The sequence below is a fragment of the Amblyomma mixtum genome, chromosome 3 (assembly GCF_055824585.1).
Source record: "Amblyomma mixtum isolate Tamu chromosome 3, ASM5582458v1, whole genome shotgun sequence".
NCBI classification, from domain to species: domain Eukaryota; kingdom Metazoa; phylum Arthropoda; class Arachnida; order Ixodida; family Ixodidae; genus Amblyomma; species Amblyomma mixtum.
In genome coordinates, this window is record NC_143014.1 from 146002469 (window position 1) to 146021681 (window position 19213).

General features: G+C 40.0%; 1 protein-coding gene and 1 long non-coding RNA gene across 5 annotated transcripts in view; one reads left to right on the forward strand and one right to left on the reverse strand.

Annotated features, from left to right (window-relative positions):
• Window positions 1-19213, forward strand: part of LOC149352284 (protein fantom-like) — a 57816-nt gene that overhangs the window by 23810 nt on the left and 14793 nt on the right. For all 4 annotated transcript variants that reach the window (XM_089581442.1, XM_089581444.1, XM_089581443.1 and 1 more), the window contains 13 exons: window positions 923-996; window positions 2296-2438; window positions 2701-2807; window positions 3739-3855; window positions 4516-4671; window positions 5154-5216; window positions 5428-5505; window positions 7674-7789; window positions 8093-8162; window positions 10244-10373; window positions 11188-11282; window positions 15504-15651; window positions 18318-18478. In XM_089581442.1, coding sequence (XP_089437568.1) covers window positions 923-996; window positions 2296-2438; window positions 2701-2807; window positions 3739-3855; window positions 4516-4671; window positions 5154-5216; window positions 5428-5505; window positions 7674-7789; window positions 8093-8162; window positions 10244-10373; window positions 11188-11282; window positions 15504-15651; window positions 18318-18478 — 1458 coding nt within the window. The remainder of the gene's footprint in view (window positions 1-922; window positions 997-2295; window positions 2439-2700; window positions 2808-3738; window positions 3856-4515; window positions 4672-5153; window positions 5217-5427; window positions 5506-7673; window positions 7790-8092; window positions 8163-10243; window positions 10374-11187; window positions 11283-15503; window positions 15652-18317; window positions 18479-19213) is intronic.
• LOC149352285 (uncharacterized) lies at window positions 6127-9855 on the reverse strand. The gene is made up of 3 exons (XR_016290737.1): window positions 9784-9855; window positions 8902-9038; window positions 6127-6530 (listed from the first exon to the last, which is right to left on the reverse strand). It is a non-coding gene; the product is annotated as an uncharacterized LOC149352285 (long non-coding RNA).

Genomic DNA, 19213 nt, shown 5'->3' on the forward strand with positions numbered 1-19213 from the left:
TGGCTGAAAGATAATTGATTAGAAAGTAGAAGAAAAAACAACCACATGCCGCCGGTGGGATCCGAACTTACGAGCTATAATCTACAAGTGCTTCTGCTGGCATCAACTGCCATAACTTAGTGCCAGATGTGATAGCAGCATTACGCAGGTACTTTTTTGTTACATTTGTACAATGCAGGACAAGCCTGAGACTATTTCACATCGGGAGTACCCTCAAAATTCAACTTTTATTTAGTCTAAAAATCCAGCTTAGCTTACCTATCTTTTTGGCAGTGAAAGGCATTGGTTTATATTTTGGCTGAAGCTAACCCAAGGTAGTGTGGAAATGTGCAGAATAGTGAAAACAGGAACTGTTACTTTGTGTGTGTGTCTGCGAGCACTACTCTTACTCTTGTAAGGCATAGTCATGCATGATTGCATCATTTTTTCAAATAGCTAAGGGAGTTTCCGGAGGAATACGGTCAAAACCTGTTAACTAATGGTGAAATCAATACTGCACACAGTGATTACCTATTGCAGCTGCTATATGGCAGGTAACACATTTTCCACTATCAGAGGTCTGATTGACATTTGAGAGTGATGTCATGATGGCTGGTATTAAGCATGAAAATCGGATTTCCGTGCTACTTGCTGAGATGCACTAGAACTTCGTGCCTATTGAGTTTTTAAATGACAAATTTAATTCTGTGGCACTAGATCCACTTTCTCAGTGTTATTTGTTGACTTCATTTTATCGCAACAAAATTTAAGGGCAATGAAACTTTAACATGCCCTGCCATATTTGTTGTGGTAAGATCCCTTTTTGTATTACTTAAGAAAAAGTATTGAACATTTTCGTGATGAATGAAATGCACTAGATTTTATAAGTGTAAATTTAACAGAAGTACTTGTAATCACAACTGACCTTTTTGTCTCTTATCAGCTTGAACAACGGCTTGTCGATATTCAACAAGAGAATGAAATTTTGAAAACTGCTAATGATCAGCTTCTCAACAGGTAAGAATTGCAACCTAAACAATCTTCTGTCTTATTATCAGTGCTTCCTCATTAAAGCTTATTTGGTTGCTTTTTTTTAGATACATTTACTCTTCTATATAATTGTGCAGTAATTATGCCTGAATTCTTAATAGAGCTGAGAACCACTAGTCTGACCCATTTCAGCACTAATACCACCACTGTTTGGGCTGTTCTTTGTAGTAATCTCAGTTGTAAATGTGGGTAAGTATGTAAGGTGAGGATGGGAGTGAGTGTGTGGGTAAGGTATAAGGTGCGGGTGTGGATGAATTGTAGCTGTGGGTTCTTGCTAATAGTTTTAAATCTATTTGAGCAATGCATGGTCGTTTTATTTTTTATTTTCTGTATTGCATTTTGTTTATTATTGGAACCTTACGATAGTGTAACATACGGAGTGCAAGTGTAAGACATACACAATATACTTACTTAGCATTACCTTTCTTCACATCAGGGGTCACATGCCTTAATTGTGGTTTGCTTCTAACGTCATCAAGAAAATTTTTCCACTTGTAGAATGTGTTTTGCTTTTACCAAAAAAAATTCATTCAGCTTTCACACAAAAATATCAAAAGGCAGCCTGTTCCCTTTGGTAGCTTTGTGTGCAGGCTTGACAGTTTTTCATTGTTTCTGTGCAAATAAACAGCAGAATGAATAAGTGGCTTACAGGTGCATGTGCATTTGTCATAACATGAAAAATTTTTGCTGTCGTTGTGGCTGTAAATAAGAAACAAGGTGGTAATGTCTGGCCATGCATTTGTTGGCTGCGGTCTTCGATTTCTTACTTTCATATTTGATCATTCAAACTGTCCAAACTAGTATTTTATTTCAACAATTAGTGTGTCGCTTATATAGTAGATTGTGGTGTTGGCATCTTTTGGGATAGATTTATTTCTGCTGACCGCATCCAGGGTACACATATGCAGCCAGTAGATGAGCAGGCCGCAGTACTGCGGAAAGTGTAATGTTCGATTCCCAGTGCCCTCGGGGGCCCATCAGTGATTCACTGGGTACAAGCTTTCCCCTGGCCTGGTGCTTAGCCCCTTTGGGGTGAAATGCTTGGAAAATGGGTCTTTGACCCCACCTTATTTAGATGAAAAATACCATGTGCCATGGCGCTGTTTGGCCAAAGCTGCCCTTGCATCATTAAAATCCACAGCCATCACCACCACCACCACCATCCGACTGCATTACTGCTATGCCAGTTGTCTCTAGTTGCAGGTGTGTGTGTTGTGTGGTGCCGTGTGATTATCAGTAAAAGGGTTGTGTTCAAAATTTTTGCAGCATTGAAGGCACTGATGCAGATGAAAACCAGAGACTTGAAGAAGCTGGAGCGCTTAGGTTGCAGATTACACAGCTGGAAGCCATCATAAAGTCTGATAATGATGAAAAGGCAGCGCTTGAGAAAGAACTGGTCGAGCGAGTTGGTGAGTGATTATAGCAAGCCAGCAAGTTTGACTGTGTAGTGTATACTTGAAACATTGTCTTTAGCATTGCATATCGATGTGAAAACATGTGTTGTACCATGCAGTAGATTGAAGAGAACCGTGCCCACTTACTTAGTTGCTCAGTACTTGTCCTTGAACTGATATTTTTCTTATCATCATTTTGTTACTGCCTGATAGGATTTTATAATGTTCTCCTGCATCAGGTATGCTTTAAGTTATTGGCTTTATTTGCATTTTGCAGAGTTGTACCAGAAACTCCAGGAAGAACATGTAAATCTGGAAAAAGCTCATGCAGAGGTGACAACCAGGCTGGAAACTGTTCAGAAAGACTTGCAGAATCTTCAAGAGGTGGGCTAAAGTTGTGCATCGCACAGCTGTTTGTTTCATGTTTGGAGATCTGGAAGAGAGTATATTCATGAAGTGGTGGATACATAACATGGAGTGTGGACAAAGGACAGTTTGAAATTTAATTCTGCATTTATGGTAAACCACAAAAGGCTGGCCGTTTTTATGATTGCTTATACTTGGCTCCATAGGGATAAGCTCCGTCCATCCGTCCGTGCTCCATTTATCATGGTCACTGTGTCACAGGTCACCGGTGGGTCACTTTAATTCTGCTGTGCGGCACCAATGCAGAGTGGCACTGTGAAGTCGTGGGACAACTGGTATTTTTAAAAGGGCCTGTGAAAAACACACATGCCAGGTTGCTATTGCCATCTGTTGTCGGTTCCATTAAGTTGACTTCACCAGAGGCTCTCTGGTGGGTCACGCTGCACCCAAGAAAATCTAGGGGTGGCCCAGATGCTTATGAATTAGGGCCCTGAAAATCACTGCCACATTGAATGTGTTAAGCATGACTCAAAACATTGCAGACGGCAGCTTCACATCTTCGTGGAAATTCTCGAATGATGCAGAACTGCCCACACCATTGTGTATCTTTACAAATGGTCTAGTGTTGTCCTGCATACTAAAAAAAAAGAATGGTAAGGTTGCACACTGGCAACGATTACCTAAACACTGTTTAAAAATGAGCACAACAGAACAGACTGCAATATCATGTTTTTGTATACCTGGATTGGCATAGTAGCTGCTGACTTTTTGGCTATGGGGTGTTTTTTTTTTTCTTTATAGAATTCACCTATGTATGCATTGTTACACTGTAGACAGTTTGGTGTGCTCTAACAAAGCAGAGTGTATGCTTGTTGTAAAGCAGTGTTAGCACATCAAGACTCTTAAGAGGAAATTTCTGTCGTGTGTGCTTATTCTTTCTTTCCTCCAGGAGGCGCACAAGAGGAGCTTGTCAGTGAGCAAAATTATCCAGCCGGATAACTTAGCTAACGCCTGGGGTGGAGTGCTAACAAACGGCTTTAGTCCGTCTACTCCTGGTAGCAGCAAGGTCAGTAGTTACTGTTTAAACTGGATACTTGATACTCTTCGTTGATACAAAGCAGATTTTGAAATTTTCTCAGCCATTTTTTGTTGAATTGTAATGAGTGCTTATTGGCCTTTATCGAATTATAAACATTTATGCTGAATTCTTTTTTTAATCGTAAAATGTTGGTGGCTCTGTGCAAGGAAGCAGTTTTGCTTTGTGGTTGTTATCAGGCTGCAGCTGCAATATATATTCACTGATTGCTGTATTGTAAGTGGAGTACTGTCATTTTTTTTACAGCTAAGCATGAGAACTTGGAAGACAGTGATTAAAAAAAACACCTTCTGTTAATTTATCACTTGCTCTTTTACTTGGGGACAAATAATACTTCTGTAACAAGCATTCTACCTGTGTATGTGCATGCCTGCAGTTATGAATCATATTATGTGGAGAAAAATTTAAAAATGAACTTTTATGTGTGTAGGTGCCCATTTTTTATTACGTCTTTGTCTTGATAGCACATAAATGAATTTTTCTTAATTCAAATCTTTGATAACTGAGTCAGATTTGTGTTCTTGGTACAAGCCTATGCTACGCCTGCCCATGTGTGTCCTGTGTAATTACGCTGTCACGACATGACCACTAGCATGGCATGTTGCATCGTTTTGGTGCTTTCTATTACAGAAATTTCTTGACAAAGAGGTTCAAGCTGCCCTTCTGGAAAATAGCTACCATGAGATGACTCAGTTGAAGGAAGAACAGCAGGTGATCATAGAGGAAGAAAGGCTTCGCATAAACAAACTTCAAAGCTTGCTGAAAGAGAAGTCTAAAAAGATTGAGGTGATTGCTTTTAGGTGTTATTCTTGAATTGAAAGTGTTTGATTGTTTGGAATAAGTAAATATTTCAATAAGCATTTGTCAGGTTTATGTTTACATGCATTGACATCTGGTAGTGTTGCAGGTTTGCATAGGTATGGGAGCATTATATATATTCACATTGGTAAAAGAGAGTAACAAGAAAATCTCTTGTAGCTGGCTTTTACTATGCATTGTATTTTTTGTTATATGCCAGCATAATCCTAATGTGCACCATAAGTCATTAAATTAACCTATAATATGATCGTTTTTGGGGAATATCAAGTTGAAATATATATCCTTAGTTGACTTGGCAATCTAATTAGTTTTAGATTTTATTTTATAGTACAATAGCTGCTGCCTGCATGATAAGAAAAGTAACAGTTGTAAGTACTGCACTTTCAGTTTTGTTTAATGCATGTGCTGTTTTTCTTTTTTTTTTCTCTTTCAAATAAAAAATTTTTCAGGCTCTAGAAAAGCATTTAGCTCTTATTCCATCAAAGCAAGTCCAAGTTACAGAAGTTTGTGCGGTAAGTGATGAATGAGAGATGGGGATTTTGGTATTTCAAATTCTTGCATGTTTTAAACTATGAATTCTCACGTAGATAATATGCACTGTTAAAAACTTGGCTGTGAGCCGCTTAATATATGCATTTAAACAGAAGGGTGCATTTTAGCTCCAAAGGCTGTTCAGCTGTGGTAACAATATACATGTTAATTTGACCTCTGTGTTCCTCACAGCCAAATGAAGCTGATGACGAACATTGCCTCAGCTTAGTCAGAAGAGGGCAGAGTTTTTTAGAGATACATCTAAACAAGGTGGGTGTTATCTTTTTGGCCAGCTGGATAACTTCCTTCAATTTATGTCATTTACTGAGAGTGTGTATGCATGGGTTGCTTTGTTGTCTCACTGTTTTGTCATCCTGCCTGCAATATTTAGCACTACTCTACTGGTACTGCTTGTATTATAACATGCTTAGCTGCATCCCTTAGCATGTGTACAGCTTATTCATATTGGCCCCTTTTATGGCATTGTCAGGCAAGATAAGTGGAGGGTTAGGGAAAGCAGGAACTGTGGGACTCTTTCCACTGGTGTGAAAAGAGTGCAGTCGCTAACTGTTAGAGATTACAATGTGATTAAAATCAGTAGGTTTAAAATAAAAAGTTGTGGGTTGTGAAAAGAAAATCCCAATAGCTTTAATATTGCTGTGGTAGTTTTTTTTTTTTTTTGCCAAAGCATTTTTCTGGCTTATGAGAATGTGTGAAATGCAGAATTTTCACAACAGGAACACATTCTACGCATTCTATGTGTGGCTGCAGTTCCCTGTTGGCTATTGGCAGAATGTTCCATTGGTGATTCAGCCAAAGTCTATCTCGATGTAACTAGCCACGGTTGCCCAGTGACCATGACGTTTGGCTGCTAAGCCCAAGGCTGCAGGATTGAATTCCATTCACAATGGCTGCATTTATGTCAGTAGAGGTGAAATGTAAAAATAACCATGTGCTGTGCAATAGCGGTGCACATTAAAGTGTCACAGGTGGCTGAAATTAATCTGGAGTCCTCCACTATAGTGATCCAAGTAATCTAGATGCAGTTTTGGTACATTACTTTTACATAACATACCTGAGGCTTGTAATTTCCTTAGACGGAGAAATTTGATATTGAAGTTTGAAGTTAGAACAAAAAATCTGCAATATGCCGTGGGAAGGGAAGCCTCCCACTCGTTAATGCATGCGGCATTTCACGCAGAAGTGGCGGCACGCTTCATTTCGATGGTTGAAGGTGGTTGAGAGGTTGTCTTTTCCTTGCAGCTTGTGAGTCTAGTGGGTGAGCTTGTGAACAGCTGAAAAAAAAATTCGTAGTTTGGTTCCAAATATAACGCGAGATGCTTGCTGAAGCAGGTGATTCAAGAAAAAAAAAAAAACTCGCATTATATTTGTGCATATATGGCAGTATTGCTTTTGACAGGCGCTGTTATCGTGACTCATCCCAGACAAGCGTGTGGACGCATTGCTGCCATAACCGCAGGGCTTAACGCGCTAGCTTGTGCGTGCAAATAGGGAAGCTAGCATGCCAAGGCACCAGCAGAACTTCGTTCATTACCAGATTCTATGTTTCAAGAGAATTCATATGATTAAATCATATTCTCATCATTGCCCCGCCGCGGTGGCTCAGTGGTTACGGTGCTCGGCTGCGGACCTGAAAGATGCGGGTTCGATCCCGGCTGCGGCGGCTGAATTTCGATGAAGGCAGAATTCTAGAGGCCCGTGTACTGTGCAATGTCAGTGCACGTTAAAGAACCCCAGGTGGTCGAAATTTCCGGAGCCCTCCACTACGACGTCCCTCATAGCCTGAGTCGCTTTGGGACATTAAACCCCAATAAACTAAACCAATCATATTCTCATCATTCTGTTATTCCTAGCGATGACCTTAAACACAGTGTCACCAAAAAGGAGAGCAGCTGGTAACATAAAATTCTATGAAAAGTGCTAAAATCTGCATGCAATAAGTCTGCAATTTTTCGTCTAATCACGAAAAACTAGTGGCCTTAACCGTACCATTTCATGCCATATGCCAACGCTATTGTGTTTCATCCTCTTCTTTCAGAATACAAAAAAAAAAAAAAATTGTCCAGGATAAAGCTAACTCTTAAGAAAGTGTGCAGCTTTGAATTGTTTTGATACTCCCAAACTTTCTGATTAAAATGGTTTGTGCATCTCCAACAGCTGAAAGTTGATTGATCTTAGTTCAGTGTTAGGGCTAGCAAGACGTACGACATGGTCCTACTTGCTCTATGCTACCCAGCAATAATTCTGCACCAGCTTTATTTCGGCAACATGTAGTACCAATTTAGCATCCAGCATACAACCTGCTTCGCATAATATGAGCCAGGAGTTTTAACCCCGGGAGCCTGGTTATGTTGGACATTCTGCATACTTTGTTGATTTATTGTTTCATATGTTTAACTCTTTGCTCTTGTTTCTAGCTAACATTTGCATCTCGGCAAGATGCTTCTGACAGCAATACCTATCCCCCTGTCTTTGCAACGTGGACGTTTGCCGACTTTCAGCCCCAGTCGACCCCTGTTGCCACTGGAGACTGGTAAGTGATTAGAAACTGGGTCTGCATGTTCTGTGACAAGTTCAGCTCTTCTCATCTCCGGGGGCGGTGTGTAACAGTTTAGTGACTTTTCAGTTGATGGAATGTGGTTAAAAAGGAAATGTGGCTTAGAACAGTTAATTTCTTAAATTGCAGTCAAATAATGCAGTAGAGAATTCATGTTGCACTTTTTTTCAATCATTTAATGAAAGGCTTTTGATGTTCTGGTTGTTAAAATTTTTATGGATGTGGGAATGTTGGTCATATTGTTGTCTGTAACTGTGATCATTCTTTCTTTGTTGTCAGCCCTGAATTCAACTGCACTGCTCGCTACGCTGTCACTGTAGATTCAGACTTTCTTGATTACCTTGATAAGGTACGTATACCTAATGCAGCATGCCTTACTTAAATCCAAATGCTGGCCTCACAAAGTTATTTTGTATATGAGTTCAGTCTGTGATCTGCTTGTGCTTTGCTTGTTGCGTTGTCTATCATGATGTATCGCTGCATGGAAGACTGCCACTCGTAACTTGTAATATTGTAATGTGGTCTCAGATGCAGCTTTTGAGAAGCTGCTACTTGACAGGATTTTTTGTGCCCTCTGATGGGGTTTTAATGCACTCAGAGTTTAACGAATGCAAAGGCAAATTTTCATAACATACTTTGGGCATGCGGGTGAATTTTATGATTGTTTTCATCAGGTTCTGCTAAGGGGCAGTGTTAATTAATTGAGTCTTGTGTGGCTGATGTCACCAGGCCTGCAAACTATGAAGCATTTAGAATGTAAAACTTGAAACCGAGAAACAGAAAATTCTGCTCAACATTAAGATCCACAATGGAGTTGAGCCTCAGTACAGATATGCATAACGAGCTATGTCTTGTTCTGGTTATAGATTTGTAATATACTGCGCAGTTCAGAGAGAAAACCTGGCTCAAATTCAAAAGGCATCACAGTTGTATCAGTCTTGCGAAAGTACTGACTGTTGCGTCGGTCAGGCAAAATCGAAAAAAAATTCTCTTGGCTTAACCCCCCGCTTCTTCGGGCTCAGATTTCACACAGAGGTGGCATTTGGCAGTCAAATTTGTTTTATACTGTGTTTGGGTGGAGTGCTTGCCTGATTCGGTCAGAATGAATTGGAGATTTCCGTCGTCTGCGGCGACGGCAAACCAAAACAGCAAGTTTCTGCAGGAGTGATGCCAGTAGTGCCACCTTACGCCCTCTGGATGAATGAGCACTCTACCATGCAGGAGGCTGTGGAGAAACACATGGTAGAAACACAAGGTGTGGGGTTGGGCTCAGTCACGTGCAATGTTTTCTGCACCCAATTTTGATACAGTAGTCGAGAAAGCACTTTCAAACAAACCGCACAACTACTTTCTTCCCCTTGCATTTCACTGCAGCCTCAACAGTAGCTAATGGGAGAGCATTCATTCCTCCGGTGGGCGCTAATAGGGCTACCGGTACCAATGCTGCGAAAGCTTGCTATTTTGGTCCACAGTCACCGCAGGCCATAGAGATTTTTGATTAATTCTGACCAAGTCAAGCAAATGCCCTACCTAATCGTAATACAAAACAAAACTGGCGGCCAAATGCCAGCGCTATGCGAAATTTGAGCTCGGACAAGCAAGCATAAGCCAAGGGAAGCAATTTTCTCTGAGCGATGCAACAGTCGGTACTATGAGGTTCATTCTTGTAGCAATGACCAGTAGTTAACAACTACTACTCCTGGAGTGATTGTTTGTTTAATAGTAATTTACTGTCTCATGTGGTATTGCAGTGTAGGGCATAATTTTGAAATTTTTAAGTAATGCGAAATTCAAACTGACATCAAACCTTTTCATCTTCAGTTGGATGATAGTGCATCTTTGAGTACCAGGTGTCCCACAGTGCTTAAGCTTTGTTTGCATTGTAGTGCCTTGCTAATGGTTGTTAAATGTGGCATAAAAAGGAAGCCTGCATTAATAATGCATTTGCAACAAATGGCTTGCTAAGTTACCTTTTAACAGCCGCCGGGGTGGCTCAGTGGTTATTGGGCTCGGCTGCTGACCCGAAAGACGGTTCAATCCCGGCTGTAGTGGTCGCATTTCGATGGAGGTGAAATGCTGGAGGCCCATGTACTGTGCGATGTCAGTAGACATTAAAGAACCTCTGGAGCCCTTCACTACGGCGTCCCTCATAGCCTGAGTCACTTTGGGACGTTAAGCCCCCTATAAACCATAAACCAAGTTACCTTTTAACATGCGTATAACCTGTTTGGGCAAAATGTACATCATGTATGTTGCATGGGCGTCAGTAAGCGGCTGCCCTCCTCTGAAAATGCCATTGTAATAAACAAATGTGCATAGAATATGAAACTCTCTTTGTTTGAAAACCACAGGAAAGGGATGGCTGAAATTGCAACACTATTCACAATTTCCCTGGTCTCATATCTGATGTAGTTTTTTGTCTTTTGGCAGGGCTCTGTGCATATCCAAGTTCAGTCAGTGCATGGTGCTAAGGTACAGAGTGTGGGCACCTGCCAGATTGCCCTGAGGCCTGCAGTGCAGGAGCCATTCAAGCGCAGCTCATCTCAGGCAGCCCTCATTGGCAAGTTGAGATTCAGAGATATTTATTCTCACATCTTGCTGACCAAAAACGCCAGGATGGACTTTGATATGGCCTGCAACTTACAGACTGAAAGAGTATGGTGCAGGAAATGGATAACAGGAGTTCTTTGTGCAAGCCATGCTTCCTGCATTTGTGTTGCACTTAACATGGCTGCATGTGACTCTAGCAGCACAAATCTGGGCTGCTCAGACCTTTTTGTTTAGAATGATAATAATAATAAAAAAAAGACTAAGATTACTGTTTATTCTTTTTGTCTAAAACCCTGCAGTAAGCCAAAATAGACCTTAACTTTAATTATGAAAATCCTGCCTTATAAGCTGAAAAACTCCAATCAGTTCAGCACTTGTACAGACAGGGTGTGATAATTTAAGGCCTTTGAGGGGAGCACTGCTTTAATTAGCTGTTGGTCAATGCAAGCAGAGCAGTAGGCGCATGTATTTGCTGCTCAATAATTTAAAGTTTATTGTGACGTGATAACCTGAAGTCTTCTTTGAATTATTTTCTTATATCTCTTTTTGCTGTTTGAAAGGAGTGTGTAAATTTAACAGTGTCTCTAAAAAGGACTCATCAGCACATATTTTGGAAGGAAAACTAACATACTCATATAGTTCATACCTTGTTTGAAACAAACACTAAAGTGAAAAATAATTTAGTTATTATATTAACTTACAGCCATAGCTTGTCTGGGCAGACTATCTGGGATGAAACGGGCTTTGTTCTAATTTTTGTGTTGCCATCTTTTCTTGTGAATTTGGAAATGTTATGTGGGGGGTTCTTTGCATGCCTTTTTCAGGAATCCAAGATGGGCAGCGGAAACATTTTGTGGGAACATTAAGCTGCTGGGTTCGCTTTTTGCCCGCTCCAGACCCAGCCAAGCGATTTTTAAATGTAAGTGTTTTATTCTGCACACATTTCATCCAGACATGCACACACACTGAAATATAGCTGCTTGTAGGGTCGGGTATTTCAGCACAGCACAGTGTGCTGCTGCCTCATGAGGCCAGGTACAAATGTGGACCTGCTACTGCATTGGCGCAGTTGGATCCCAGTGCAAATGAAACACAGTAATAACTGTGCCTCAGTGTCTCTGAAACTCAAATGATGAAGCCAAATTTTCTGTAACCTTTTCGTGTTGTATTATGGGTTAGCAAAATGCAGCTTAGAAGTGTTTTAGCTTAGCACATAGCTTTCTACTTCTTTTATAAAACACTTCACAATGATAGGGAGTGTAGTTGCAGTTTCTGTGCCTAGCATATTCCTTCAGCATGCAGCCCGTTTTTTAGATGAACGTGTCATTACTCACCACTCTGTTTTGTAGCGGTGCAGTGCATTGCTCATGTTTGTGGTTATGACACATTTTGCTAGCAACTTACCATGCATGATCATTTTGATAATTTTATAATGTTATTCATCTCACTTTCAATAAACCTGTATTGGTTATGCCTTTGCACAATTTTTTTTTTTAGTTTTAGTCCTGAATCAAGAGCCTTTTTTTTTTTTATGGTTGTGTAGCTCTGCATCCTTTTTTCTTGTGCAAGTCCTGTGAGGGCCATTAGGGCATGTGAATATACATGCGCTTTCTATGTACTAATTTTGCTATGCTAATGCCAAAGTCCCTTCCATTGCAACAGGCTTCCACACACTAATGCAGAGAGAGGTGACTTCAAAATGTTTGAAACTAAACAAACAAACAAGTGAGCTGCTGTCTTGAGATTTCTGTTAATGTTTTTATATCCGATGTATGAAGGTATAATTGCTGTTTACACCAAAAATATGTAGTGAAAATGTCAGATTAGCTTTTATGCAGGTGTCATTTGGTTGCACGCAGTTGATGATTGTTAGTGCCTTGTTATACTTGGTTACAGTGTTATCCCAGAAGTGTAGTGGCCGAAGATACCGTGGTACTGAAACTAACAATAGTGTACTTTTTTTTTTCGTAATAATGTGTATTCAACCAGTGATGATTGTTTATAGTGTGCGATCTGGCAATGAGCGATAACTTGGTGAAACATTTTTTTGGCATTGTGGCTTGGTTTTTCAACCTTTTAAATCCACTTGAATTGTCAGTAGCATTGCATCAAATAGTATATGCCCAAATACAGTAACCTTGGCTCTCTTTTGTCACATATGGCATCCGGCACTCAGTCATCTTGCAGTCACTGTCTGGTACGACCACAGTTTCCATGACCTTAAAGCTGTTAGCATCGATGGAGTTTCTCAGTAACATACTAAAAAGCATGTAGTATTTCATAACAGATAGCAAAACTGTATGGCATGCACTTTGGAAATTTGAAAGAAGTAATGCCGTGAGCTGTTTTAATTTTCTGCATCCACCAATCAACATACTCTTGGTGGTGCTACTCTCGAACACATGCTGTTCAATCTGTTATAAGCCACGTTGAGTGCAGAGCTCACATCAGTTCATTTCATATAGTGGAAAAGGTTTTGATTAAAAGTGTGGGATCTATTTGTAAGTTTCACATGATGATGTGATAGTTCATTATTAGCAGTGACATGTTTATTATAAGCAGAAATGTGCAGGGAAAATTTTGATTTCCCTACTTTCCTGAGGTTATGATTCTCTCCTGGCTGCCATGTCTACACCTGAGCAAGGCAAAGAAGGAAACCACCTATGTGGAGAAATTTAGTACACTGCAGCATTTGATCTTTCTTGGATCAAGCATTACATTTCAGGTGTAAAATAATGGGAAGAATATGCGCTGGTTTAATCCATTGAAGAATGAATTTGAGATATAATATAAACTTCCCTTTTATTTGTTGATTTGTGCTAGAAGGAGCTGGTGAGTGTTGCACAGAGGTCTTTTCTTTAGAAGACCAGAGCCCACAAAAAGCATATCCCGCACTGCCAGTCTCCACTTAGTGCACAGCCCATGGCAGGCAGTCTTGGTAACTACTTCAAGTTTCAGTGCTGCTATCATTAGATGCTCCATACAAACATGCCTAGCGTTCCCTCAGTGAAGGAACATTAGTCATGCATTTTGATTGTGTAAAACCAAGCAAGAGTGCACAGTCACTCAAAGGGCCAAGCCAGTAGTTTTTAATGGGGGATGCTAGGCTGAAGAGTCAACTTTTGAACTGCTGTGCCAATTTTATAAAAATTTAGAGGATGGTTTAGCTTGTTGTCATTAGACTATATTCTAAATTTCATTATCATAGACAAACAGAAAAAAGCTTATAGTTGTCATATAGAGCAGTTAGGTTTGTCAGCTTAGGAAAACTATCATTTCAAAAATAATGATGATATACTTATTGTTTGTGATTAGATACCTTCTAGCTGGTTTGTAGCGCAGGATGAAGAGAGTCACGTATTTTTTATATAGTTTCTGTAAAAATGTCATCACACGAAGTTTATTTTTTCTCTGGCCATTATATTTCAGACATCTGCTAATTTTTTTCTAACAAAAAAAACTAGTCATGTAAAAAGTACCTCATCTTGTCGCTGACAAAATTTCAGTATAGCAACCACCTTGAAAGCAGCTTTTCACTAAGCAGTTTGGAAATCATAGTTTTTCGTAATGGTTTTGCTTTCCCAAAAAGTTCAGACTGAGAAAAATAAGTTTAAAGATTTTAGTACATGCTATTTAATTTTATGGCCAAAAATAATTAATTTAAAGTGCCCTGCTGCACAGGTTGGTCCCTCCTCTTCCAACACGAGGCTGCTGTGTGGCAGTTGCTGCAAATTTTCTCTATTTTTCAGCTTTAGAGCTGCCTAGCGCCTATGTCCATTTCCTTGGCTGCTTGGCTGGTTGGAAAGATAAACAAATAGCCAGCGTTGAACAGAGCCAAGATGAGATCTGGCTTAGTGAGACTCCAAGTAGCATGGAAACAGCTTTGGAAGGTCATATGCTGTGTTTCTACTTGTCCAAACTTTTGTTTTGGTTCACCAGCCAATTTGCAGTTGCCACAGCCAAAAGTATGCTTTCTTCTGTAGTTTTTCTTTAGTGGTCTGCTGTACTCTCAATAGAAGATTTCCCATGATTAGAGAGATTTCCCACAAACTTTCTGATGCGTAAAATCACTTCGCATTCATTTTCTTGCTGCTGTGCGGCTGTATCTTGGAAAAAGCATTCGTAGGCACTTTTGATGGTGAACGCGCGCCACTGTCTCATGAAAAAATTCATTATCTTCTTTTCTACTATGCAGATAATAGCCAAACTTGGTCGGAAGTTTCTTTATTAAAGCAGGAATCCAAAACAACGCAAATTTTAAAAAACATTTTTTTTTTGGTGAAAATCGTGATTTTAGCCCCGCATCCCCCTTAATGTCATCAGCATTGTTACAAAACCAAGCAGCTTTTTATTCCTAGATATTTTATGTCGGTTTAAAGCATTCTGTCCTCTGAAGCAACAGTGTGAAATTTCAACATCTAAGCTTTCAACTACATTACTCAGAATTGTTCCAGTTGCATCAGTAATGTTGAGACTCAGAAATGCTGGCTGATTGTTCTGTTTTTACAGAGTGCTGTTTAACCTTGGTACCGTGAAGCTTGTTTTGTCTGGCCATATTAGCGACAATAGGACTTGATGTCACTGTCGTCCATTTGACACTGTGGTTCTTTCCTTTATGTACGGTCTTTGTCAAAAATATACAGCCCAAGGCATTTGCTTCAAAGCTGTGTATGGGACATTCTAGCACTGAAATAGAGCTCAACTCTCATTTGAAAGATTTGTAGTGCTCACATTGCAAAATGAGCTACATGGTATGCCTTTTTGGACTGTGTATTTTTGACTAGGCCTGTACTGTGAGCTCTTTTTAATTTGAACTCGAAGGGGACTGAAAATTTTTTTGAATTGTTCTAATTGAGGGTAGCTTTCTTGATGTGCTTGATTTTGAATACATTTTGTAATACAAGAGCAACTGAGGTGTCTTCATCAGTTTGAATAATCAGAAGTTCGAATTATTGAGAGTACTACACTGTATTTCCATGAGTAACAAGTATCTGTGTGCATAGTGCCATAATTGGTGCATGTGTAGCTGGCTGTTTGCATGAAAAGCCTCATTTCGCAGATCATGCTAGTGCATGTAATGCAGTGCATGCAGCAGCTTTGCATGCTTTCTGCTGCAGGTGTACAGTCTTGCCTTTTCTAGTTTTCAGTGCCAAGCTCCCCACCAAAAAGGTTGCCCAACTCTGGTGTTGAGCATCGAAGTGAAAGGCGAAATGGAGAGCCAGCCAGTGCCATGTACAATCAACTTAATGTCAACATTGTACGTTGCATCGGGATTCCACTAAAACAAGGTAGAACACAGTTTAAGTTATGTTTTAGCTCACTATTTTGTTTTGTGTTATTTTTAAGAACCTGTTAAGTATAAGCATGTCAGAATAACTTTTTATTAAATTCAGTAGTTTTTGAACAGTTGTTGCTGGCTGCACTGTTAAGATGGGAAAAATGATCAAGGATTTTGCAAATTATAAATAGGGCTCTTCGTTTTCTGTTTTTATTTTTCCCAGAGTTTGGGGGTAAAAGTCTGACGATATTTTTTGTCAAGATTTGGGTACAAATCGAGTTATTCCAAAAAATTTCTGCAATTCGGGTTTTTTTTTTTCAGGTTTTTTTTTGTTGCAGCATACTACAAGCGTTTGTTTTTGTGCGGGACACAAAATGCCTAATTTCTTGCTCAATAGTTAACTAATATGGAAATGACAGGTTGCACCGAAAAAAACAACTGTTCCTCAAATGAAATTTTTTGTCATCTGTGACAATTATTTCGTCCCGTAAAGGGCTCTTACGCAGTACTTAGCTTGCATGCAAGGCCTGCCTACCTTGCACACTGCGAAAACAATCATTAGACATCACAGACTTTATTTTAGATGGGCAAGAACTGTAGAGCAGGGTGCGTTAGCGTGGATAGGGCTTGATACATGATGCCAAATGAATTCCTGGCCAGTACCTTCGTTTTGGTGTCTCACTTGTAAAGGTTTCTTTTCGATCATATCCTCAAATCAAGCCACGTCATGAATAACAAGCATTAAAAGAGGTTTAAGGTCACCATTTGAATGAACACTCCTTTGGAATACGCACAAGATATTCCCCAGTTCTTGTGTTGTGTCTTCAGATTTGTTCAGGAAAATGTATATTCTCTATGCCCTTTTGGCATGTGTATCTTAAAGGGTCAGTCTACTCACCGAGATGAGTGTATAAATAATGGCATGTTCTGGGTTAGCACCCTGTAACATCAATAACGAGGGGTCTGCGCCCGGTTTAGGCAGGAATTTATATTTTATTTCGGCGTTAAAAGTCGCGTAAAAAAGCATGGTGGCGTCCCCCAAACGTTCATTTTGTTCAAGAAAGTGGTAGTCTTTTTTTGTAGAAGCATAAGTGAATATACTACCTATCATTTGTATGCCCCAATGTCAGAGAAACGCACGTTTTGTTCTGGTAAACTGTAGAAGGCGTACCGCTCGCTTTTTCTGTAAATCACATGAATATTTATAATTACACGTACGCAAAACGCAGGCACATTCTCACTTTTAGTTCAGCGTATGCTAGCAGAGACGCAAAAATAAACTCAGCCTATAGTGGCGCCATCTGGTCGTCAGGATGGGAACCATTGCTGTAAACAAACCGACTCTCCACTTAAGCCTAGGAGCGGCACAATCGTCACTCTAATTATTAAAACAAAGCAAATTTATCTCTTATAGGTTTTCTTATAGGCGAGATGAGACGAAGCGAAAGACAGGCGCCCCATTTATGGCCAGTGAACGCACTGAAAAAGGCAGCAACAACGAGAATTCAGTCCGAAGCGAGAGGTCCGGCATCGACGGGCGCCGCCATGTTTGTCGCCGCGCGGCGGAAATCCAGATGGTTGCCAGATGAGACTACCATCTCATACAGATGTGTTCCCACATTAATAAATTCTATTTTAAAATGTTCTACCGCACTCCTTGGCACCACAGCTGGCTAAACGGTAATTTGAGTAAGGAGCTATCGGTTGCCGCAAAGAAAATATGGTCGATAAAATTCAGTAGACTGACCCTTTAATGAGTCCTTCATTCCCTTGCGCTTACATGTTTTCTGTATAGAAGGGGCATTTTCGGGGAGAAATTGGGCTTAACCAGATTTTTAAGAAATGTGTTTGGGGAGCAAGAGTCGGGTAAAATAGGTTTTTACCCGAAAACAAAGGGGTGTAATTATAATTATAACTTTGGCCAAGTATTCATCTGTAGCAAGCTTTATCTCAAGGCTTAGTTAATGCACTTATACTAATTGATGAAATCTTGTGGTGCTTCATCTTAATCTAGTATAAGAGATCCGACTTAGTGCTACAGTAGTTTTGCTAACCATATAATGTCATACGATATGAATGTTCGTTGTTCAACAAAGATATGGTGCTTTAATGCAAGGCATAAATAATGCATAGGTAAGTAGTTGTAAACACGTGTTCTAATAACTACAAAGTTACCATCACAACTCTTATTTACAAAGCTTGTATTTAGCTGCTGGCCCAACTTCTATGGCCACTACGGTTAGTGCACAAACGACATGAAGTTATGACCATGGCATCTACATAGTGCATGAGCATCTCAGTTGGAAAATATGTTGAGTAACTGAATTTTTATTCGAATTAATAGCTAGCAAATAAAACAACACTTTTTAGCATTGCCCTTCATGGGATTTGTGAAAGGGGTGTAGTTTTATCATCACAAGCAGACCTATGACTTATAGCTCCTGTTACCCTAGTAATTGCATAGCATAGAGCAGTTAATTTTGTCCAAAAGTTTGTTCAGAATGAGAATGAGACTGGTAAAGACAGCTTTTTCATTTATTATTTGAGCCTTAGTTAAGAAGTAATCAAAACCTTATTGACGAGTTTTTCTGGTTATCAGTGTATGGGCTAAAAGCATTGGTTCTTGTATTTTACTGTCAAATTGTCTGTTGTGACTAGCGTGGTTTGCATTTCCAGGAAAAATGCGGAAAGGGGTGTACTGCTGCTATCAGCTGTGTGACTTTCCTGTGCACGAGACTGGCCTTGCTACTACTGTTGCCAACTGTGCTGATTTTCATCATGTCAACACATTTTCTGTTAAGGTGGACAGCCAGCTTCATAAGCAGCTCCTCTCCCAGGTTAGTCCTGGCACAAACCTTTAGCACTTCTCACCTGATTATTTCAACAATTGAAGTCATTATATATGGCAGGTTTCTGAGAAAAAAGTGGCATTCAGCACTGTTTGCGTGAGGTCTCATAGAAGAAAGTGCAGGCAGAGCTGGTCAGCACATTGGGAGCTGGTCAGCCAAAGTAGCTGGCGATTTTTGTATAAATGTGACAGTTGACAATGAATGGCTGAGTTCATGTACTGATAGTCCATATACTTTCAAGTGCCATTATCAGAGCCAGTGGCTTGGTGTTCTCTTAAAACACTTTGTTGGGCTAGTTGATGATGCATTGTTTCTAGAAAAGCAAATCAGCGCTACTTATTTCAGACGAGCACACAGACAGACATACATACGTACTTACATACAGTGCCCGTCCTGTCATGTCTGTCAGTGTGTTCGTCTGAAATAAGTAGCGCTGAATTACTTTTCTACACACAGTGGTGTGGTGTAACTGAGCATAGTCTTCTGAGTGAGCCTAGCTGCATATTGCACAAAATGTCTATAGGTGAGGTGGAAGTATAGTATTTTGAACTGGGAAGCTCATGAGAGCTGTATAGCTTCTCTTTGTAGATATATGGCTGCACTTAGGTGGATGCTAATGAGTAATTACTCCCTAAATGAATGAAATGATGCGATGAGAAGGTAGTTGCAGAAATAACATTTATTGCACTATGCATGACCAAAAGCATTCGAGTAAGGGCATGA